Genomic DNA, 23939 nt, shown 5'->3' on the forward strand with positions numbered 1-23939 from the left:
ACACCTTCACTGATTTAATTTAACAAATATTTATTGAGCATCCACTATGTACCAGATAAAGAATATATTGACTGTATCCTCAAGAAGTCCCGAAGGATTTTTCAGTGTGTGTGTGTGTGTGTGTGTGTGTGTGTGTGTGTGAGAGAGAGAGAGAGAGAGAGAGAGAGAGAGAGAGAGATGGGAGAGTCTATGTGCAAAGTCAGGCTATGCTTTGGCTTTAGAGAGAACTTGAAACTGATCTAGACCCCAAACATATATATTGAGTTTCTTCCTCCTTGGTTGCAGGATTCTTGGCCTCTTCTTGGAGGATATGGACCAATCATGTTGCATTGTTTGCCTCCTAAAAAGCCCATACTAATCGAATTTCTTTTGTACACTAAAGAGAGAGGTTACCAATCATTCATTAGTAAATCAACCAATTACCAGTACTCCAGTGAGTTTGGGTTGCTTGTGTGGAGAAGGGAGGGAGACAGAAAAGTAACCTCTCTTCCCTTGTTGCCACTCTTGAGAGAAATGGCTGTCTAATTGTGGACAGAAGGCAGAGGTCTGGCTTGATAATTAGTGCTGTAGGATTGCTAGGGAAAGGGCCTCATGGTGGGCTGAAGGGATTAGAAAAAGCTTCCCGAAGCAGCCACATCTCCAACATTTCTTGTCATGGCTGGCTGGATAGCAAGCATCTCTGTAAGAATACCAGGAGAGGTTAAAATCTCCCTTTAAAAACCTGGGAAGTGCTTTAACTTCCAAATTCCACTGGGAGGGGTGTGTGAGGATTGGAGGGTGGGGATGCTTCACACTCTCGCTTTCTCTGGAACACACACAAAGCCACCCACAGAGTTAGTGAGTTGCGCCATAAAATATGGCATGGCCATAAATGAAATTACAAAGGACTCACTTCCAAAGGCTTCACCTTGAAACCCTAACTTCTACATTGTGAGCACACCATTTATTACCACTGCTGCTAGGAAAGGGAGCTGTTAGTGTAATGCAGAGAAGAGAAGACAGGCAGTCTAAGAAGCAGAAAATGATAAGATTTATTGTGGGAATAAAACCCTGGTCAAATAGCCTCTTGTTAAATGTGTGTGTTGGGCCCAATGTCAAAGCAGTTCACTCCAGGCACTTACAGTGGTCTTGCTGGAAAATTTTCTCCACTACTCTGTGCCTCTGTTTCTCTTTGTAGAATGGCATGTCAAATGAGGATTGGTAAGTGGGAAGATACCTGATTCTCTTTTAGGTTCCTTGGTCCAACTTCCCCTTTACTTGTTTGCTCATGACTTCTTCACCCAGGTAACTTCCAAAATGGTAATGGTGCTCATGGTTACCTCACAGCTGGTCCTCAGCCGTCACGTGCTGATAACTCTATGACAGCCACCCAAAGAATGCCTTTTTGGGGAGAGAAGGGGGGGGGGCGGAAAGAGAGCACATGCTCAAGCAGAGAAGGAGCAGAGGGGAGAGAGAGAACCTTAAGCAGACTCCATGCCCAGCGTAGAGCACAACACAGGGCTCCATCTCACGACTATGAGATCATGACCTGAGCCAAAATCAAGAGTCAGTTGTTTAACTGGCTGAGCCACCCAGGTGCTGCCCCCCAAAGGATGCTTCTAATCAACATTGAACAGAGCTGTCTTGAGGACCTCCTAGGGGCTAAGTCCTGGTCTGGGGATGAAGTAATGAACAAGAGAGACCTGGCCCTTTCCCTCAGAAGGGCTGCCTGAGCAGGGTCTTCTTTATCTAGGAGGTTGAGCAACCAGCCAAGTTAATCTTGGAACTAAATAGCTTGTGGCCTCGTGAAAAACTCCTTTCCTCCTCCTAGTTTTTGGAAGATTTAAAACTCAGAATTCCAGCCTACCCAGAGAGCCTAGCAATCTCTTCTGGCTTCTTGTCAACTACCTCTCCTACCCACAAGCTGTCTAACTTGGGGCAAATGACACAAACTAATTAAACCAGCACCGTCCACTAGAACTTTCTGTAGTGATAGAAATGCTCTGAATTTGTGCTGTCCAATATGGTAGACACTAGCCACAAGTACTGAGCACTTAAAATGTAGCCAGAGTGGTATATACTATAAGTAAAAATTTCAAAGCCATGGGACAAAAAAATGCAAAATATCACAGTGATAATTTTATGTTGATTCCACATTAAAAATACAATAGTTTGAACAAAGAAGAAAAAATACAATAGTTTGAATATATTGGATTAAACAAAATATGCTATTAAAATCAGTTTCACCTGTTTCATTTTACTTTTCTATTGTGCTACTAAAATTTTAAAAATTACTTATGTGGTTTGCCTTATATATTTTTAGACAGTGCTATTCTAAACCTTGGTTTTCTTATCTGGAAAATGAGGAGGCTAAGCCAAAAATTGGTAAGGTGCACTCATTCTCAAAGGCGCTGTGATATCCCCCCTCCACACCTGATGCATTGTGAATTGACTACCCAGCGATGTGAACCACAGGCAAGGTTAGCGTAGCAGGCACAATCAGCGTGGCACTCACATCCTCTCAGCGCTTACTATTCTAGCACTGAAGGCATCTCAGCTCTTCTAGGGGGTCTCGATCAACCTGCAGGAGGGGAGGCCAACAGTGCCTCCAGGAACAACCCTCTGCCAGTCACAGATGAGAGTCAGAAGGTAAACACCTCAGTTTCCGTGCCCATCAGGTGGCATACTCTAGGCCAAGTTCTACCCAGTTTCCCAGAGGTCCCCAGCAGGATCGAGCCTCAGCACCCACAGTGGTACCCTGCTCAGTAATACCCCCTTTATCGGCTTCCTTCCCTTCCCTATCTCACTTCCCCATTCCCCTACAATGCTTTCTGGAATCACCTCCTAAGTAAACTGCTACGCTTCTCTCCTTTTCTCAGAGTCTGCATCTGGGTAAATGCAACCTAAAATAGTCAGCTCCTAGCTCAATATGGTAACGATGTTTAAGGGCACTGTCCCAGGAGCCTTTCAATAACTTCTCCTGCTTTATCAGCTCATCAGAATCTCTGGCACATTAACCAACAAGTAGATGCTTAATGTTGTTCTCGAGTCTGTCCGATTCCACAGGACTGCAGACGTGACTACTGGCACTCTCTCCTTGCCCTCCCAAACACACTCCCTCCCATGAATTGGCACTCTGAGCTATGTTTCACGTGCGTTAATGATTTCTATTTTAGTGCTAGTTTCCAACCTCAGTTTTCATCAGACTGAGCTCCTGGTTTCATTTTCTCCTAATTGCAATAAGATGCCCTAAGACATCTTAGGCATGATGGGTCCTGGGTGGGTGTAAATTGTTTGCTGCTGTTGAAGATACTCTGGGAGGGAACCTTCTGGGATCTGACAGGAAGTTGTTCCAGATGTCAGAAATCCAATGCCAAAAAATAAAAATAAGCTTCAGTTACTAAACTGATCAGGGTCTGGCATTTCGGAAATAAGAGAGCCTCTTGGATGAGCAAAATCTGAACTCTCTGGGAATGGTCCAGAGATACAGCAAATATATGGAATGTTCTGGAAGCTAGAAGATGGCTTGTGGCCATTTAAGGAATCATTTTCTCATGTCACACCAGGAATTAGAGTCCTAGAAGAACAGGAAAGGATCTTAGGAATTCTCTTATCTACCCTATGCCCTCTAATTTTATGAATGAGAAACAATGAGGCACAGAAAGATGAAATGAGGGGTCTATAGACACATAGATAGTGAGCTGAATCTAGAAACAAGTTCATTGCTTCTCCCACAACCCCAGAGCACCACCCCTGGTTTTTAAACAGAAAAGCCAATCTTTCCTGACCAACAACCTTTGCTCCCACCCCCATCACCAAGGAGGACTGGAGGGTTAGGACAACCAAGAGAAAGACCATAATCTTCAGAGCTGTCTCCTGGCTGCACAAGATGACGAGAACCACATTTGGTAGCTCCCCAAGAGGGATTACCCAGGGTCTAGCTGGAGGGCTGGTGTGTGAAATGCACTGCATTACAAATTAATCCACCCCGCTGAAGCATCATGAGAACCGGAAGAGTATTTTTGGCACACTTCATGCCCTTGGGCTCTGTACTAGGCCCCCAGGGATCTGAATCACTTGGGCACTGCTCTGAAGCTGTTTATAATTGAAATAGTGGAGACTAGGCAGACAACGAACCAATTCAAAATATATAAAAGTGATGATCAAGTTTCTTTCGTAAAATGTTGCTTTTTCTTTCATGAAATATTTGATTGAAGTCTGGCATGTGTCCTATACCCCCTCCCATTCCTGGACTTCTCCGATAATTCCATAAATATGAATTGTATCTTATCACAATGCTCGTTAAGTTCTTTAGGGATAGGGATAATATTTTCATTCATTCATTCATTCATCCATTCATGCACTCATATATCCATTCAACAAATTTCTTGAGTGCCTTCTAGGAGTCATTAGGGATGGGAGGGAGTGCTAGGTGAAGTAGAAGACTGTATATAAAAGACGTGTCAAAGCCTTCAGTGGCTTCCCATATTACTCAGAATATAAGCCCAAGTCCTTAGAACCATCTGTAAAACCTTCCCTGATCCCCTAATCCTTTCCTATACCTTTGGTATCTTGATATTCATAGTCTGGTCGGAGGCAGAGAAGGCTGCTCTGTGAGGTAAGAAGGGGTAACTAGTGTCATTCATTTTATTCATCTAATTCACTCATTCATGCATTCACTCATTCTACACATCTCCATGTCGGGGCCTGTGCTGAATACTGCGTTATTGGTGGTAAATGATGTTTCAGTTCTCATGAACCTTATGGTCTACGGAGAGGAACTCTGGTGATGAAACAGGTTGGCAAATGTCTAAACATTCACACGTTTCGATGAGCTCTCTGAAGAAAAAACAAGACCTAGGGAAAAGAATAATGGGAGAAACCTCATTTATACTGAGGGTCAGAGAAAGCATTTCTGGGAGAAGTAATCTTTAGATTGAGGCTCTAAAGAGGAAGATTCGTCAGGCAGGGGTAAAGGTGGGAAAGGGGATTTCTCAGGCAGAGGGAAAGGGTTACCAGAGAGGTTCTGAAGTTGGCACACTGACAGTGCTGGACTCCACCCTTGAGCCTTGGTCCCACTCTGCATGGGGCGTGCTTGTAGACCCCTGTGCCCCTGGGAAGCCAGTGAAGGCAGGTTTGTAGGAGGGGTGGGGGTGGAATAGAAGGAGGGCCTCTCAAGGTACAACCAGCTCAACACGCATGAATTCTGGGAGAAGTTAGACACACACACACACACACACACACACACACACACGGCCTCATTCTGAGACACACTTTGTTGGCCAGAATTATGTAAAGTCCACTCCTATTTCTATCAGGGACAAAATGTGCCAAACAGGAAAATTTCTCTTCACTTTCTTCCTCAGCTTCCCTAGGACTTCATGCCACAAGAGACTGACCTGTGTTCTGTGCAACCTGAACGTAAAATCAGAAGGCTCTTCCACTTGTTAGTTGAACTTGAACTACTCAAAGCTGTACTTTTCTTGTCTGGAATATGAAGGTCTTATATTTGCCCTATCTCCTCGTAACAACTTTTAGGCAAAGGTTTAAAAAATAGAAAGCATTATAAAATGTATATATCTAATTTGAGACTTGATTTTCAGAGCACTTTTGGGTTCACTGCAAACTTGAATCCAAAGTAGAGATTCCCCGTACGGCCCCTGCCCCCTTCCACGGCCTCCCCCACCATCAACATCCTGCAAAGCAGTGACTGCTTTGATAACTACTTAGCCTTATTTTACTTCTCTTCTTAGTGTAAAACTACTTGTGGATTGAGGACCTGAGCCAGAAACGGAAAATTATTTCGATTTTGTCGTGTTTTTCTTTTGAATGTTTGCCCTTGCTGCGTGCGGCCAGCATCACGGCCTTCTATACTAGGAGGTAACTTTGGTTGTTGCTTCCTTCAGGAGGCGACCCTCCTCCTTTGATTACATTTTCTTCTATTTTTAAAGCTGTGGAAAGTGCTAGTCTCTGAAAGGGAGGAAGTGGGTTAATTTGCATGAGAAAGCCCCTTTATTTAGCGGGTATTTAAAACCTCTAAATACCACCACCACTATCCACCCTCCCCCCCCCCCCCATGGTGACTGGGAAAGCTGGAGAGAAAAGTCCAGCTCTCAGAGGTCTGAGACGAAACCCAGCCCAGGCCATTCCTAGTCACACTTGGAAATCTGGTCTTCCTATCAGGTTGCACGTTGAAATCTCTGTCAAATCTTTTTTTGTACACGCTCATAAATAATACTACCCAAAGTATCGCTAATAGTCACGAGACACAGTGGGTGAATTTCAAGGACTGAACTGCTGTGGAGAAAATGAATGGACTGTTAATAGGATCGCTCTCGAATAATAGCTAAATTATTAAACTGTAGCGTGGGGGTGTCACTTCCTTACTGTGGCAAATTAGATTTGGAGGTGCCAGGGCGAACGTCTCAGGAATATTACATTGCATAGCTCTCCGGAGGGATTTTAAGCTTTTCTATAGCCTTCTCTTTTACCAGAGCTCATGTTGATTTCTGGGGTTTTTTGTTGGCTTTTATTTGTAGAGGGTGTAGCAGACAGTATTGGTTTTCTGCCACGTCCCCTTGGTATCCACCTCTATGCTAAAGGCTCTTAACTGCAAACACCTGCAAAGCTCTGCCAGTGCCACTGGGAATCTTTCTAGCCCGAGGAGCATCCGGGGCCCACCCTCAGGGCAAGCCCGAAGTCCTGGAGGGCTAATCCCTTCACAGCTGTCCTCATCTAATGATGGATGTGACTTGGTGGATAAATACCCAGCTGCTTCTCCCCTCTATTAGAGCACCCCTGAGCTGGGGTAACTCTGGGGTATGGGGTAACAATGGGCTCCGGGGGTTCCCCAGCAGAACCGCACTCCGGTGACCCCCAGTGTTCTGTTCGATAAGGTCTCCTTTATTGGCTGCCTTCCTTTCCCGTCTCACTTCCCCCACTGCTGTTTCCTCCAATCGCCACCCAAAGAAATGAATGACTAGTACTCAAAATTCCCTCTCTTAGGTTCTGCTTCTAGGGTAACCCACACGAAGACAGAAAGTGAATAGAAAGATTTTTTTTCCTACCGATGATCCTGAAGGGAAGGCAACACTTTGTAATTCCCTTTCACAGAGCAACTTTGCCAAGTGCCCTGCTCTGACCAGATGGCATCATGTTGCAGTGAGAAAGCCTTGAACTTCGGGGTTACATTCAATCTTAAGTTCAGATCCCACCTTGGCCATGGACTGGCTGATTGCCTTGTGGGACCTTGCTCATTTTATTTTGCTTCAGTGAGCCTCAGTTTCCCCACTTACAAAAGAGGGATAAAAGTATCACCCTCCACAATTGTTGAGAAAATTAACTATATCAACAGAACAACACAGTGCCTGGCATATAGTAGCAGACCAGTAAATGTCAGTTCTTTGACCTGCAGTCGATTGTTCACAGCCTCTACCAGTAGAATGGAATGTTCTTGTCCTCATAGCTTTTGTCATGGGAGAATAAAACAGACAGACACCCAGAGCAAGAATGTATCAGGGTTCCTAGCTCTGTGTGATTACGAAACAATGGTAAAGATAAATATGAGGAAAATCTTATCTGGCTAATTTTTTTTCCAGTCCACTTTTTAACTATTTTTTTTTAATTCTGACATTATAGATTAGACGGAATTATATTAACATTCTACTCTTGTGCTCTACTATGGCAAACAAACAAACAAACAAACAAACAAAAAAACCATTCATGACCAAAAAACCCCAAATAAAACAAAACACAGAGAAGCTTATAAAACTAAATATGGAACTAAGCTCTAACAGCTGAATGGAGAAAGGAATTAAAATAATTTAAAAATCACAAGTTTATGGTAAAGTGCAGAGAAACTGAAAATGTACAGACTGTTTAAAAACCTAAATTGCTGACTGTTCAGAAACTACCCAGATGGATCAAGCGGGGTGAACAGCCAAGAAAGAGAACAGGCGAATCTGCATTGTTTTAACTGCTTCCCATGCTACCCAGCTCTGAGGTGCGCCTGGCAGTTAGATCCTGAAGCAGGCTAATGCTGGCAGCAGACTCAGTGGGGTAGCCTGCCCGTGGGTAGATCCTTTTTCTGGGCTTGCAATTTTGATCTACACCCAAGACATCTGGTATACTTACTGATTTTAGCGCCCCGACACCCCATTATGCAGTCAATTAAAATGCTTGGAATGGGGAGTTCATGGGTAGTCTTAGTAGATGCATCCAAACCTGCCGGATAGCCTTTCACCTCTGGAGAGTGGACTCAATGTCACTGAATCCACGGTTGCCATGCATCATGGGAAAACGAGTCTGGTGCTTTGCCAACAGGGGCAGTGTGGTCAGTGTGGCTGTGGGATGGCGTGCTGTCCTTTGAAGAGTATAGGCCTCTAGAGGGAGTCCCCTCAGATCGGGGTTGAGGCACGTGGATGGGCACATGTGAGAAAAGCTCACACGATTGCTGCCTGTGTTTTGCCCTTCCCGATCACCTGCAAGGATGGCCAGAGAGTTGGATGACCTTCAGGGTTGGGGTGGCTCCATTGTGAGCAGACAGGTCTGTTTGACACACTCAGTGATGGATTGCCAAATGCCAGCAGCTGTAATAGCTGAGTTGGGAAGCATATCGCCTGTCGCCAGACCCGAGTCTCTGCACTCCCTCGTTGTATTTCCTTGACCCTGAAACTGCCTTTCCTGATGAGAGAGCCACACTGGTAGCAGGGACCATCAGGTTCAGAGTGACCCGCATCAGGGTGACCACACACTGTTGTGTGAGCAGCTGTGCTATTGTGCTGATGTCCTCTTTCAGTTTGTCAATCATCATAGGTAAGGATTTAAAGGTAGCTTTAGAGGGTCCAGCCAAACTGGTCATTATCAGCACGATTCTCTTCTGAGATGTTGACATATGCACCATGCTCCCCACAAATCCTGACTGATTCTCCTTTCTTTCTGAAAATACTGCCAACTTCTTTTACATGCATGAAGAGCCGGATGGTGAATGTGACATTGAATCCACTTTCAATCATAGCCTCTCACCACCTGCAGGGCCCCTGTCACCTTCCTGCCAGGTCGTAGTGTTCCCCCCCCCCCCCCCCGCCACTTTCTGCCCTTCCCCTTCCCACTCACTCCCCTTTTTCTCATTGGGCCTTCAGTTTGGGGCTTTCCCCAGGGCCAGTGACTAAAGAAAAGACTCCAAGGAAGGAGACAACCAAACCCTAAGCATGAAAGGAAAACAAGTGATACATTTGATTACATTTGAATGAAGAAATTTTGTTCAACAAAAGACCCCATTAAGAAAGAGAAAAAGCAAACCATAGAGCAAGAGAAGATATTAGCAACTCCTAACTTCTATATCCAACAAAGGACTTTTATCTAGAGTAAAGAACTCCTATAAATTAAGAAGGAAATAGAAACCCAGTAGAGAAAAGAGCAAAAGGCTTGGACATGGGCTGCACAAAAGAAGATATCCAAATGACCGGTAAACATAAAATGTGCTCAACCTTATTACCAATCAAAGAAATGCAAATTAAAATCACCAATATGCATCAAATAGATTGGCAAAAATGAAAACCTCTGACATTAGCAAGTATAATTTAGGATGTGGAACAACTGGAACTCTCATACGCTGCTGGTAGGAGTATCAGTTGGTGCCCTTGATTTGGGAAAGAGGTAAACATTATGTGTTGAAGTTGAAGACACTTATACCCTATGCCCCTCCAATGCATACTGTATAATTCCATTTATTTAGCTTTCAAAAACAGAGTAAACAAGTGTATAGTTTAGGTGTGCACACTTAGGTGGCAAAACAGTAGAACACTGCAAGGAAGTCATTACCATAAAGTCAGTAGGAAAAAGTCATGGAAACAGAGAGAGGAATTTGTAATGGGCCAGGAGTACACAGCAGTCTAACGGAGAGGTTGGCGATATTCTATTTCTTGACCTGGGTGGTAGTTACAGGAGTGTTTAGTCTACAAATAATTCATTATGCTACATGTTTGCACTTCATGTCCTTTTCCATGTGTTGTACTTAGTTTTAAGAAGGTTGAAGAAAAAGCTTTCTCCAAGTATGCTCTGAGAAACATTGGTTGATGAGATTTTAGTATGTTACTCACAAAAAGGATTCCATGGCCAAATACATTGCAGCCCTGAGATAAATAAGGATGAACAGGTCTTTAATATGCCAGGATACACTGTGACATTCCAAGAGGAATCAATGCAGTGGTGTACGTGACCGTGGAACCCTTTTCTTAGTGGACATTTTACAGAGTATATACTTAGGAAAAGTAGATGGAGAAAGACATACAGCAAGTCCCAGTTTTATGCACCTGTTGACTTGGTCCAACCAAGGACTTCAGGAGGTTTATGGAAAGCATAAGATGCAAAGTAGCAAGCAAATGAAGTTTTAAGCTGTGCTGAACTGGAGCCCCTCAATATTATTAAGATCTTTATAATTTCAGGTGTTTGGTCCATTGATCCCAAATACTGAATAGTGAGGGGTCAGCTTTTACCCATACCCGTACTTTCTGCCATGTGTCTTCCAGTTTTCTTAGTCATTACATTGATAATTTTCTGTGGGTGGATGGGACAACCCGTACTTGCTTACTTGTTTTATGTTTATGTCAATCGGCTGTTTATAAGCAAAATCATCCTCATGGGATCCCACATCTGCCCTAATGCTGGTGCTGTAACTCCGCTCTCACTGGGACACTAGGTCCGTCAGCTTTCATTGTATCACCATCCCCGATAGTGGCTTAAATAAAACGACGATCAGGATTCTGTGGTCTGGAAATTTGGGCTGGGCTCAGATGGAGGAGTCTTCTGCTGGCCTTAACTGGTGTCACTCGTGTCTGCGGGCCACTGCTGGATCAGCTGGGATATGAGCTGGTGGTTAACTGAGGCAGCCATTTGAGTTCCAGCCATGGATTTCTCTCATCGTCCATCAGGCAGTCCTGGAGGGGCTTCTTCACGTGGCAGCTCTAATGAGAGTCCTAAGAATAGCAAAAAAGGGACAGCCCCAACGCGCAAGTGCTTTTCAGATCTTTGCTTGTAGCACATTCGTGATTATCCTACTGGTCAAACACATCACATGGCCAAATCTAGAGTCAGTGTAGAAGGAGACTACACGAGGGTATGGATATAGAGACATTGGACAAATCAGGAGCCATTACTGCATCAATCTGCCAAAAGCACTTCTGTCATCATGGCCGTTCATTATCGAAACTATCTCTAAAACCACGCTGACTTCTGGCACCCCGATATCAGTCAAAATCACTGCTGAGTTGTATTTTTGAAAACAAACCTGTTCATGAGTTTGGATCATTTTCAAGGAATGATCCAAATAGGAAAGGCTGATTAAAATAGAGATCCATTACATTTTCAAAGATATGATGAAATGTAAACAGTTTCCTCTAGGGAAAGTGTGCAAGATGATTATTCAAGGAGAAATTTAATTATAACCTAAAAAAAACCCCCAGGGATTCCAGCAGATATGGATTATTGTTAGATTGCATTTGTTACAGAAATACAAAAACGGTGACCTTTCTTTTAATTCCATTTGTTTTTATTTAACAAAATCTGTTCCCTGTTTTTTTTTCAACACGACTCTGTCTTGTTTACAATGTAACTGTTGCAGGCTTCGAATTATTATCTAAAACTGGACGGATTAACTCTGTCTTTTGGAAGAGCAAAAGCCTGTGATGTTGGGTAATAATGGCTGTGGGAGGCAGTAATGAAAAGGCAGAACAGTCCCAGGCCTGCTTTCTGTTGTTTTCAGGCACTGACAGTCTATGGCTACGGCCATGTTGAGGTGCCAAGGGACTCCTATCTTCAAGTCCTAACAGTATTTGGAGGCAATTTCTCTCAGCAGATGGCAAGGATCATCAGGTGACTCCAGATGGGAATACCAATCTTGATTCCATTTGACCACTTAAGGATTGATTTTATACTATCAACACCAGAAGAAAGGATTGTCACTAAGAATTTTAGGCTCTCAGTTTTGTCATCCATGGTTAAGATGTCCTACTTTTTGCTTTGGAGGATGCTGAAGTCTACAGATTGTTTGGAATTTGATCAGGTCATAGTTTTTCTTCTAAGCTTTTTGTTTAGAAGTTGACATGATGATGTGATGATGACGATAGAGAGTAGCAGATCTTGCCAATTTCTTGACAAGAATCATATCATTTGACCTTTACAGCCACCCTCTTAAAGTTTAACACCCTCCACCTCCCCAACAGATCTCCGTAAGGGAGCTGATAACGAGCAGCAAAATGGAGCAGTAGGAGTCCTAGCACATCTTCTCTACCATATCCACCCCGAAGTTTTATTGCTTGATGAAGTCATATGAAGTTACGGAACCCAAGAGAGACCAGGGAGCATCCTGGATATCTCACAGCTATAACTTTCAGGTACCAAATCCTTGAGAAATGACCTTTTACATTTACATATAGTATTGTCTCTGTCTTAGGCCAATTAAAGGCACAGACTCAGGAAGCAGACTGCTTGGGATCAACCCCAGAGCTGCCATTTTACTAGCTGTGTGACCTTGGACAAGTTGTTAAACCTTTCTCGGCCTTGATTTCTTCAGCTGGAAAAAGGAAATGATAATAGTATTCTTTGCAAGTGGATTCTTGTGTGCTAAACAGCTTAAATCCAGTAGAGATTTTCAGGTTTTTAAACATTTTTTTAAGTAAAAAACAATGTTTTTCTGGTTTTAAAAGTAATGCATATTCTTTGTAAAAGTTTAAAAAATGAAGAGTTATACAAAATTGCTTTTAAACTTTGAAGTATCCACATTCTACTGTCCTGAGACAATACACCGAACGATCCAGAATTTAGCAGCTCGAAGCAATAATCATTACTTCATAACGCTGGGTCTGGCAGCTTGGGTTCAGTGTATCTGCTGTGTCCTGGAGGCTTGGCTGGGTCGGGCGGCCGACCATGGCCTCCTTCACAGCTGGCAGCTGGCAGATGTTGACCAGGACACCTCAGTTTTCCTCCACATGAACTTCCCAGCAGGCTGTTCACTTGCCAGAGAACAGGTTGGTCACCTGTTCACACGGTGGTCTCAGGGTTCCCAGCATAGCACCAAGAGACAAAGCACCGAAGCGCAAGCAGTTTCCATGCGTCTGCTGAAATCACACACCTGCCAAAGCCCCACTGGCCAAACCAGTGACATGGCTAAGCACAGATGTAAGGGGTCAAGGATAGATTTCGCTGTTTGATCTGAGGAGAGCCAAGGTCACAATACAAAGGTACAAGCATACGGAGATAGCAATAATTTGTGCTGTTTTTTTGTAATTCGTTGCAAATAAATACTGTTAAAAATTATGTATACATAAAATATACATGTGTATGCATGTATACATATACGTAGCCCCTTTTTACATGAAAAATACACGGCCAAACAAAAGTGATCATATCTCTTAATGATTTCTATATATTTTTTAAAGTGATGATAGCAAACAGGGTGTTTTCACCTTGTGTTTTTTCCCATTAATTACATTCTGGGGCATTTTATTTTATTTTAAAGTTTATTTATTTTAAGAGAGAGAGAGAGCACAAGCAGGGGAGGGGCAGAAAGAGAGAGGGAGAGAGAGAATCCCAAGTAGGCTCCGTGCTGTCCGTACAGAGCCCAGTGCGGGGCTCGATTCCACAAACCGTGAGGTCATGGCCTGAGCCGAAATCAGTGAGGGCATGGAGGCAGGAAGCAGCATTATAGGGAGGAGAAAAGACCCACGTTCGATAGGCTACAGTGCAGGGCACTGCAGGAGGGAGGTAGGGCAAAAAGCTAGGGAGGCAGGCACAGATCAGATGCTGAGGAATCTCTGGGCTAAGATGAGAGGTTATCTTGAAAATGGTGAGGGGCCATTGGAGGTTGATACACGTGACTTCTCTTTTTTTATTTAAAAATATTTTTAATGTTTGTTTATTTTTGAGAGAGAGAGAGAGAGAGAGAGAGAGGGTGGGGCAGAGAGAGAGGGACATGGAATCTGAAGCACTCTCCAGGCTCCGAGCTGGCAGCACAGAGCCCGAAGTGGGGCTCGAATGACGCTGGGCTCAAACTCATAAACTGCGAGATCATGACCTGAGCTGAAGTCCGACGCTTAACTGACTGAGCCACCCAGGCGCCTCTATACTGGGGCATTTTAATGTCCTCATTTTAAGATGTACATAATATTACAGTGTATGGGTTTACCATGACAAATTTAAATAAAGTGTCTTGTAGGACTTTTAGGGTGTTTCCAATTTTGCAATAAACTTCTGAATATGTAGACTTTTATATAATTTTCTCATTACTTCCTTGGCATATAGATTTCAACTTCTGACATATTGGGAGAATACCCTCCAGAAAGATTCTCTCCAGAGATGATATTCAAAATACTCAGCAATAGATTGGATACTAACTGGGGCACCTGGGTGGCTCAGTCAGTTAAGCATCCAACTGTTGGTTTCAGCTCAGGTCCTGATCTCACAGTTTGTGAATTTAAACCCCACATTGGGCCCCGTGCTGACAGCTTAGAGCCTGCTTAGGATCCTCTCCCTCTCTGCTCCTCCCATGCTTGTGGGCTCTCTCTTCCTCTCTCAAAAATAAAGAAATAATTTTTTTTTTAAAAAAAAAGAATGGATACTGACCTCAGTATAGAGCAGAGTCCACAAAGTAACCCTTTAATTGTTGGATTGAGAGGTCCAGGTTACAGGACAGAAGGCCAAGCAGCTGGGAGTGAGTAGTACTCAGAGTTGGTGGTGCTGGGATATCTTATTGACCAGTACAAGCATACTAAATGTCTGCCACGGAGAAACGTGTGGAATCTGTTTTCCATCACCCTCTCCACCCGAAGGTGCTGTCTTTCTTTTCAGTCTTTGCAAATCTGATCCATGATAACAACGAAAATAATACCATCTTGTTTTTGTGTTTTACTAACCGTAAGTGCGGGCACTGTTTTATGGTCCAACGCCGCTTGTATTGGGTTGTTATTGTTGCTTTTACTGAATTGCCTGTTTATGTCCTCTGCCCATTTTGGGGGGCAGGGATTCTTCTTCTCATTAGAAAGCTAATATTTGGGGTGCCTGGGTGCCTCAGTTGGTTAGGCATCTGACTCTTGATTTCAGGTCAGGTAATGATCTCAAGGTGGTAGGATAGAGCCCCTTATCGGGCTGCTTGGGATTCTCTCTCTCCCTCTCTCTGCCCCTCCCTCGCTCGCGCTCCCTCTGTCTTTCTCGAAATAAATAAACAACAACAAAAAAGAAAGCTAATATTTACTGATGCCTTACAGCGTGTCCCTTTTCTAATCCCTTAATAGGCATTACCTATTTTAATATCCACCATGGCCATATAAACTCATTATTCTACCTGTTTTAGAAGTGTGAAAATGGAGGCGGAGATTCAGTAGTGTGCCCACCAGGATCTTGTTTGTAAGTGATGCGGCCAAGAATCAAATCCAGACAGCTAGATCCTGTGACTTAGCTTCTTAATCATTCTGGCCGATTCTCTTACTACTGCAGTACTTACAAGAGCTTTTTACATATGGATATTAACTGGGGTTTATTTTTGTTTGTTTATTTGAGAGATAGCATGCGAGCAGGGGAGAGGCAGAGAGAGAGGGAGACAGAGAATCGCAAGCAGGTTCCCCACTGTCAGCATGGAGCCCGAGCCGGGGCTCGAACCCATGAACCGTGAGATCATGACCTGAGCCAAAGTCACGAGTCAGACACTTAACTGACTGAGCCACCCAGGCGCCCCTGGATATTAATTATTTTCATACATGTTGTACATTTTTCTCTGTCTTTCTACTTTTAACTTTCTTTACGGCATTGCTTGCTGTCCAGGTGTTCACAAATCTTATGGATGCACTTTCCTGTATGAATTTCTTCCAGTCTGATTGAGGTTGAACTGGCAAATAAGTGTCATCTATTTTAAGTGTACCCCATGACGACTTGATACACGTGTACATTGTGAAAGGATTCAGCTGATCGAATCAATTAACACATTCGTCACCCCACATATTTCCTTTTTTTTTTTTTTTTGGTGAAAACACTTAAGCTCTACTCTCAGCCAATTTTAATTATACAATGCAGTGTTATCAACCGTAGTCATGATGTTATACATTAGAGCCTTAGAATTTGTCCGTTTTATAACTGATAATTTTATACTTATAACTGGTAATTTTATACAGTTAAAAATACTTGATATGGTCAAATGGCTCAAGCATTTTTCTTGATGGGCTTTGTCTCTAATAGCATTCTCAGATGTTCCCTATCTAAAGGATATAAAAATATTCATCTTTATTTTCTTCTATATAGACCTTCAGAATGGCCTGTGTTAAGAAAATATATGTGTTTAGACCCCAACTCAGACCTATTGAATCAGAATTTCTACAGTGAGAGCTAGATGTTGATGCTTTTAAAGCGATACACAAACTTACAGTCCAGGAGGACCAGTCAGTATGCACATGTATCTCTTCTTCTCAAAGCACATGAAATTGACTGAAGAAATAATAAATTAAGAAGATATCTACAAAATCAGTTCCAGCTGCGTTAAAAAGTTGTGAAATCTCAAACTTAACTTTTAGAAGACCACGTAGGAGAATATCTGATTTCTGTATTAGAGTTCTCTAAAGAAACAAACCAATATATATACACGTACACATACACACACATACACATGGGAAGAGAGAGAGAGAGACAGAGAGAGAGAGAGATTGATTTTAAGGAATTTCCTCATCTGACTGCAGGGGCTAGAAAGTCCTCAATCTCAAGGGCAGGCTGACAGGCTGGAAATTCTAGCAAGAAGTTGATACCTTGAGTCTGAAGGCAGTCTGGTAGCAAAATTCTTTCCTCTTCTGGGGACCTCAATCTTTTCTCTTAAGGCCTCCAACTAATTGGATGAGGTCCACATACACTATGGATGGTAATCTGCTTTAGCAAAGTCTACTGATGTAAATGCTAATCACACCTATAAAAAAACCTTCACAGCAACGTCTAGACTGATGTTTGGTCAGACAACTGAGCACAACAGCCTAGCTGAGTTAACAAAGAAAATTAACCACCACAGTAGGTTTATGACCCTGTGGTAGGAAAAGACTTATTTTTTTTAATTTTTTTTCTTACTGTTTTTATTTATTTTTGAGACAGAGAGAGACAGAGCATGAGCAGGGGAGGGGCAGAGAGAGAGGGAGACACAGAATCCAAAGCAGGCTCCAGGCTCTGAGCCATCAGCACAGAGCCCGATGTGGGACTCGAACTCACAGACTATGAGATCATGACCTGAGCCGAAGTCGGACGCTCAACCGACTGAGCCACCCAGGCGCCCCTGGAAAAGACTTTTAAACCACACACACACACACACACACACACACACAGGGGGTGGGGAGAGAGACGCGGGGGGAGAGAGAGAACTGGGGGGAAATGTTTTCATACTCTCTGAAGGTCCTCCTCCTCATTTGAGATGCCCCCCAAATAGTCCAGAATCCATATTAGATAATAAGCTTTATGGAATCATTGCAACTTGCTTCCTTGCCAGAGAGCTATTTTCTTTCTTACACTTCTGTGATTCCTGATAAACACCAAGAAACACAGTACAAGAACATAAAAGAGACGAGTGTGTTTTAATTTAGGCTCCACAAACCTAGATATTAGCCATGGTACCACAATATCCCAAGCCAAAATACCAAACAATGATGGATTTATTGTTTCCCTAATTTAAAACAAGCCTGATTTATTTTTAAAAATGCAACCTCAAAACACAACTCACCAGACGTGATATGGAATGTATTATATGCCTAACCGAAAAACAAAACACTACTCGGTACAGTGGATTTGAAAATTATCTTGCTATTAATAGAACTCCCGGATGGCTGTGATCTGTTGGATACGATACATTCAGGTTTGGGCAGCTGCTGGGGACTGAAAACAAGACGTTCCATGTTCCATACGTTACTAGTTAATAAAGAAACTAGGTCATAAAATAGCCCTTTGGTGAATTGTTTTATACACCCGTAACAAATATTTGTTGAATCTAAAAGCGTCCTTCTCTTTCCTTTTATATTTTGAGATCCTGATGCTGAGCTACTGATTGAAGTGTCTGGATTGAGGACCTTTACAAACATATCTGTTGGACAGATGACACTTTCACGAGTTTTCGTCAGATAACACTGATCTCTTCTGCTAATCTCAAAAATTTCTTTTAGTGTTTGATTGGAAAACATTTCTACCTACTGGTAATATTAGTTTCAGGTGTACAATTTAGTGATTCAACACTTACATACAACACCTGGTGCTCATCACAAAAGGTGCCCTCCCTAATCCCCATCACCTATCTAACCCATCCCCCAAGCAAGCTTTTTTTTAAAAAAATGAGATTACAAAAAAAAAAAAAGCTTTCGTGAATTTTGGGGGCTGTTTTTCTTATTTCAAAAAGACTTTGAGATGAGGGTTCATAAAAACCAATACGGAAATGCAAGTGGAGGTGGAAGAAGCAAGCAGGATGATGCGTCAAACCAAGTCTCCAAGAGGACGGCTTAGTCTCAGTCCTGCTCTGGGGATAGTGTAGGTCCTCATGAGGGCACAAGGGAGCTGGAGTATTTATAGACACCCCCATCCCCATGATAATCAGTCGATCAAGGCTCACTGCAGCAGAGAGTTCTAGGCACTTCTGGATCTCCTTGCATGGACAGACTGGGTTCTGGCAGCCTGTGGATTGTCCTCTAACGAAGAGATACAGGTGCCATCTGGGTGTGGTGGGGCAGTGACAGGTGTGTGTGATGGTGGTGAAGGGCTCTAAGGGGATATGTGCAGACATCAGACAGCATCTGCCTCACTGTTCCACAAGGCGTAATTTGTAAGGGTCTCTCCACAAATTCAGAGCAAGCCTAGGTATGAAGGGAAGGAAGTACTGGGGCACCTGGGCGGCTCAGTCGGTTAAGTGTCTGATTCTTGATTTTGGCTCAGGTCATGATCTCACGGTTCATGAGTTTGAGCCCTGCGTTGGGGCTCTGTGCTGGCAGCCTGAAGCCTGCTTGGGATTCTCTCTCTGCCTATCTCTCAAAAGAAATAAATAGACATTTGTTTCTAAGGGAAGGGAAGGGAAGGGAAGGAGGTACTATGTTGGCGATTTAAAATATTTTCCTTGGTGTCCCTGCCTCCCAGGTTGAGTCAGGAGAAAGGGGTTAAAGAGGAGTTTACATGGAGGTGGACGACTCTGTTATACTTCCCTCATGAGGGCAACCCCCTCAGTAGTTCCCGAAGTCTGGGAGAGGGTGGACAATGAGCAGGTCTGGAGGGCAAGAACAGAAAACCAATTGGTTTTGACCATTTGGGTCAAAGACAGAAAAATGAGCTCAAGCCAAGGCTTCACTGAGGAGAGGAAAGAGAAGGGGATGGTGGGAAACAGCTGGAACTGGAGTAGCCATTATTATAATTATAATACAAGTTATAACCATATTGTACAATATATATAATAATGCAATAGATGAATTCTTAAATTCTTTTTTTTAATTTAAAAAAAATATCCATTTATTTTTGAGAGAGACAGAGACAGAGTTCGAGCTGGGGAGGGGCAGAGAGAGAAGGAGACACAGAATCCGAAGCAGGCTCCAGGCTCCTAGCTGTCAGCACAGAGCCCGACGTGGGGCTCAAACTCACAGGCCGTGAGATCATGACCTGAGCCGAAGTCAGACGCTCAACTGACCGAGCCACCCAGGTGCCCCAAGAAATGAATTCTTTAAATAGCCATAATACAAATTGAATGCAGTACCCACATTCTGACTACTCAATAGCTACATGTGGCTAGTGGCTACCATATTGGACAGCATAGCTCTAGAACATTCCATCATCACAGAAAGTTCTGTTGGACAGCCCTGGCCTGGGGCTTACTGAGTGGATCAGGGGTTGAGATGTAATGGGCCTCTCTCTCATCTCAAACTCTTGTTTTCTTCCTCTCCATATTCAGCTTAGAACAGATCAAATTTTGCCACTGGGATTCCCCTGAAAAATTTGCAGTAGCTTGTTGAAGGGCGATAGTATTGAGATACTTTTAAACCTTCTGTCTGGAGTTATCTTTGTTAAATGACTTTTGACTCCTGAGTTTTTAGCGGTTAAATGTTAACTCAGGTTTAGTACACATTGAACGTCCAACGAGTATTAGAACAACCGGCCGGTCGTGTTCACTTTCTTCTTCCACTGCTGTCTTCCTCTGCCTTATTGCTTGTGTACATTTTAATCTTTACAGGGAAAAGGAACAAAATATGATCTTAAGGGGGAGGAGGCAAGAAGCCACACAGGAGCCCCAAAAGTGTCAGAATGGAACTTTCTCACTTTCTCTTTCACCCTTATTTTCACATGGTCAGGGCAGGACGATTCCACTTAGCTGCTGGGACAAATTCTGACCAGATCACGTGACCAGTTAGACTTTGGGCATATACTTCCAAAAGCTTGGTATCAGCTGCTGCTGTCATTGGCATTCAGGAGCATTTTAAATAATTTTTTAAATGTTTATTTATGTTTGAGACAGAGACAGAGCGTGAACAGGGGAGGGGCAGAGAGAGAGAGAGACACAGAATCTGAAACAGGCTCCAGGCTCTGAGCTGTCAGCACAGAGCCTGACGCAGGGCTCGAACCCACGAACCGTGAGATAATGACCTGAGCCCAAGTCAGACACTTAACCGACTGAGCCACCCAGGCACCCCGATTCAAGAGCATTTTTAAACTGCAGATTGCCTTGTGGGCCACAGTCAAAAGTCCAAGGTTGAGGAGATCCTGTGTTGTCGTTGATCACCTTTTTTCCAAACAAGAACTACAGACTGTCTTAATTTGGGTACCCTCGGAAGAAGGCCCTGACACAGAGATTCAAATGCGAGCACTTTGATTATGTGGTAATTCCAGGAAACACAGGTGGGGGTGCGGGAGGGGGAGGGAGAGCAAAAGCGAGGAAAATACACCATCAAGCCAGTTTCTCAGAGGCAACTCTGCGATCTACTGCTTCAGAATGATCCCACTGCAGGGGGAGAGGGTTTATCCGTCATTTCTCATCTGTCATCGGTTGGGGGATGTGGGGGGAGAGGAAGTGCGGGAGCACCATGGGCCTGCGGTGTGCGTGAGCAGAGAGAGCCCTCAGAGCACTGCAGGTTCAGGTGTTGAGCCCTGCGTGCCCGGCAAAGTGCTGAGTGTTGAAGGGTGGGGGTGGGGCATTCACAGAGTCTGCCACACAATCTTAGTTTTCTTTTTAAGTGGACAAAAAGACCCAAGAGTCTTAGAGTACAGCCCATCCGTCCCCTAGTAGGGCTCATCCACTGGTGCAGAGAGATCATGAATCACCGCCAAATGGAAAAACAAAAGAACTTTAATGGGCAGTTTGACCTCTGGTCAGAACATCCCCAAATAGTTGAGAAGGAGGACAGAGCCTTTGGTGTTAAATGCCTCTGGACTGAGAGGGCGGGGAGAGTGTTCTGGCTTTTGCACCAAAGAAGACATGGAACAACATATTTTAACCACTTGTCAGAGGATCCACGGACGGCTCGGCATTCTGGAATTTTTGAGAGAGACTTACCAAATGCTTTCTGCTGAGGCTGACGGAGCCAAGCTGGGGCATTTGCATGCCAGGAATATATGGTTGCATATGTGCCACTGTTTGTCTGTTTGCAAAGTATGCCATATGTTGACAGGCTGACATGTGTTGAGCTATCTGGAAGATCAGTCAAACAGAAAAAAGAGCCAGAAGGTAAGAAAGAGCGGAGGAAGGAAAATAGGAACGTGAAAACAAACCCTCGTGAGTTTGGCTAGCTGGTGAGTTCCCCAATCATAAAGGGTGTATCTCACAGTGGTTCCTATGGAAAGGATCTTGGCGATTATCTGGTCCGGTGCCCCCATTCCTAAATGGACAAACTGAATGCAGAGTTCTCCTGGCCCAACGAACAGAAGGTCGGGAGTAGGACGCCCAGAGCTCTCCTTCCCTTCTGGGCTTTAGTTTCCTACATGCTCACGTGCCCCCTGTCTTCCCCTGTCTCCTCCTGTCCATCCGGTCTCTGTCCACAGCCCCAGTGTCTCGGGCTCCCCCCATCCTTAATGCGTATGATGCTGCAGTTGAGCGCCAGCATTCAGTGTCCCCTGAGCATGACATTGGTCCCCTCTCCCATGGGCCTTTGTCCCCATTGTTCCCTCTGCCTAGCCTTCCCTTCCCTTTAATGCAACGTTCACAGGCCCAGCCATCTTTAGGGTCAGTGCAGATGGCACTTGGTCATGCATCCGTCCCTCGAATGCCAAGCTGGAAGTAATCTCTCCCCCTCTGTACTGCCGTCACACTCCATGTTTCTATTAGACCATCCATTAGCCCTGCCTTGCAGTATAGTTGCTGATGCTCACTTTTCTCTATAAAATTATAATCCATTCGTATGTAGAGATTCTTTCCTCTTTGACCCTCCTCAGTGCCTATCAGAGAAGCTTCAACACGGTACTAATAGTAATTGTCAATTATTGAGTGTTGACTGTGTGTTAAGCACCGTGTTTAAAGTTTTACATGAACTGGATTATATACTTCCCCCAGTAACCCTATGAAGCAAATACCGTTAGTCTCATTCTACACCTGAGGAACCTGAGACACAGAGAGGTTAAGAAACTTGCCTAAGGTAACACAGCTGGGGAGTCCGTCTTAGGGCTGCTGATGCCCAAGTTTAAGCTCTTACCCAGAAGGCCACACTTCCTTCCAAGGACCATCTGAGGATTTGAATTTATTTCACTGTTATTAAATACTGAAAAGATCATTTTTATTTAAAAAACAATTAAATATTGGAATCTATAAAAAAAAAAAGATGTCCTCTCACAAAGAAAGCAAAAAAGGAAACAGTAAATGAAGAGTAAGACCGCTTGGATTTTCCTCAGGAAAAAGTTACATGAGCTGCATCAAAGTATTTAAAATTTTTTTTTCATTTTTTAATGTTTATTTATTCTTGAGGGAGAGAGAGACAGCGTACGCATGAGGGAGGGGCAGAGAGAGAGGGAGACACAGAATCTGAAGCAGGCTCCAGGCTCCGAGCTGTCAGCACAGAGCCTGATGCGGGGCTTGAACCCATGAACCGTGAGATCATGACATGAGCCGAAGTCAGACGCTCAACCGACTGAGCCACACAGGAGCCCCAGTTTCTAAAATGTTTTATCTCTTCCATCTACCTAAAGAGTAAAATGAGGAGTGCTGATGCATAGGGGCACTTGTACCCCAATGTTTATAGCAGCACTCTCAACAATAGCCAAATTATGGAAAGAGCTAAATGTCCATCAACTGATGAATGGATAAAGAAATTGTGGTTTATATACACAATGGAATATTACGTGGCAATGAGAGAGAATGAAATATGGCCCTTTGTAGCAACATGGATGGAACTGGAGAGTGTGATGCTAAGTGAAATAAGTCATACAGAGAAAGACAGATACCATATGTTTTCACTCTTATGTGGATCCTGAGAAACTTAACAGAAGACCATGGGGGAGGGGAAGGAAAAAAAAAAAGGTTAGAGAGGGAGGGAGCCAAAACATAAGAGACTCTTAAAAACTGAGAACAAACTGAGGGTTGATGGGGGGTGGGAGGGAGGGGAGGGTGGGTGATGGGCATTGAGGAGGGCACCTGTTGGGATGAGCCCTGGGTGTTGTATGGAAACCAATTTGACAAGAAATTTCATATTAAAAAAAATTTTTAAAAAGAGTAAAGTGTAAGTCCTCATCCTCCCCCAGAAAAACGATTTTATAAAGTTTAGTGTCGTTTATGAATCCTTGAAACTCTGCGAAAGGCTGGGGAACCACGTGAATCCTTGTTAGTTGGCTGAAATCTCACGAGACCTTGTGTTGGGTTGGGAAGGGCTGGAACCGCCTCAGGAGTCTGCCATTCTTCGGTGGGTGTGGGCCAATTATGCTTTATTTTTGTCACCTCAACCGGGACACAGCTGGCAACAGCAGTGTCCGTTCTGTGGCAGCCCGAAGATCGACAGAGA

General features: G+C 43.7%; 1 protein-coding gene and 1 pseudogene across 2 annotated transcripts in view; one reads left to right on the forward strand and one right to left on the reverse strand.

Annotated features, from left to right (window-relative positions):
• REPS2 (RALBP1 associated Eps domain containing 2) overlaps positions 1-16161 on the forward strand; it is a 353324-nt gene extending 337163 nt beyond the window's left edge. The window contains exons 19-20 of one of the 2 annotated variants that reach the window (XR_008290030.1): positions 12201-12371; positions 14651-16161. Coding sequence is in view for 1 of the 2 variants with exons in the window: in XM_053202117.1 (XP_053058092.1) it covers positions 12201-12245 (45 nt within the window). In the remaining variant the exon portion in view is untranslated. Of the gene's footprint in view, positions 1-12200; positions 13331-14650 lie in introns of those variants that run through there. The other variant, XM_053202117.1, reaches the window with a different exon arrangement.
• On the reverse strand, positions 7951-9053 carry LOC113597736 (poly(rC)-binding protein 2-like; annotated as a pseudogene).
• Positions 16162-23939: the final 7778 nt, after the last annotated feature.

The sequence above is a fragment of the Acinonyx jubatus genome, chromosome X (assembly GCF_027475565.1).
Source record: "Acinonyx jubatus isolate Ajub_Pintada_27869175 chromosome X, VMU_Ajub_asm_v1.0, whole genome shotgun sequence".
Classification (NCBI taxonomy): Eukaryota; Metazoa; Chordata; class Mammalia; order Carnivora; family Felidae; genus Acinonyx; species Acinonyx jubatus.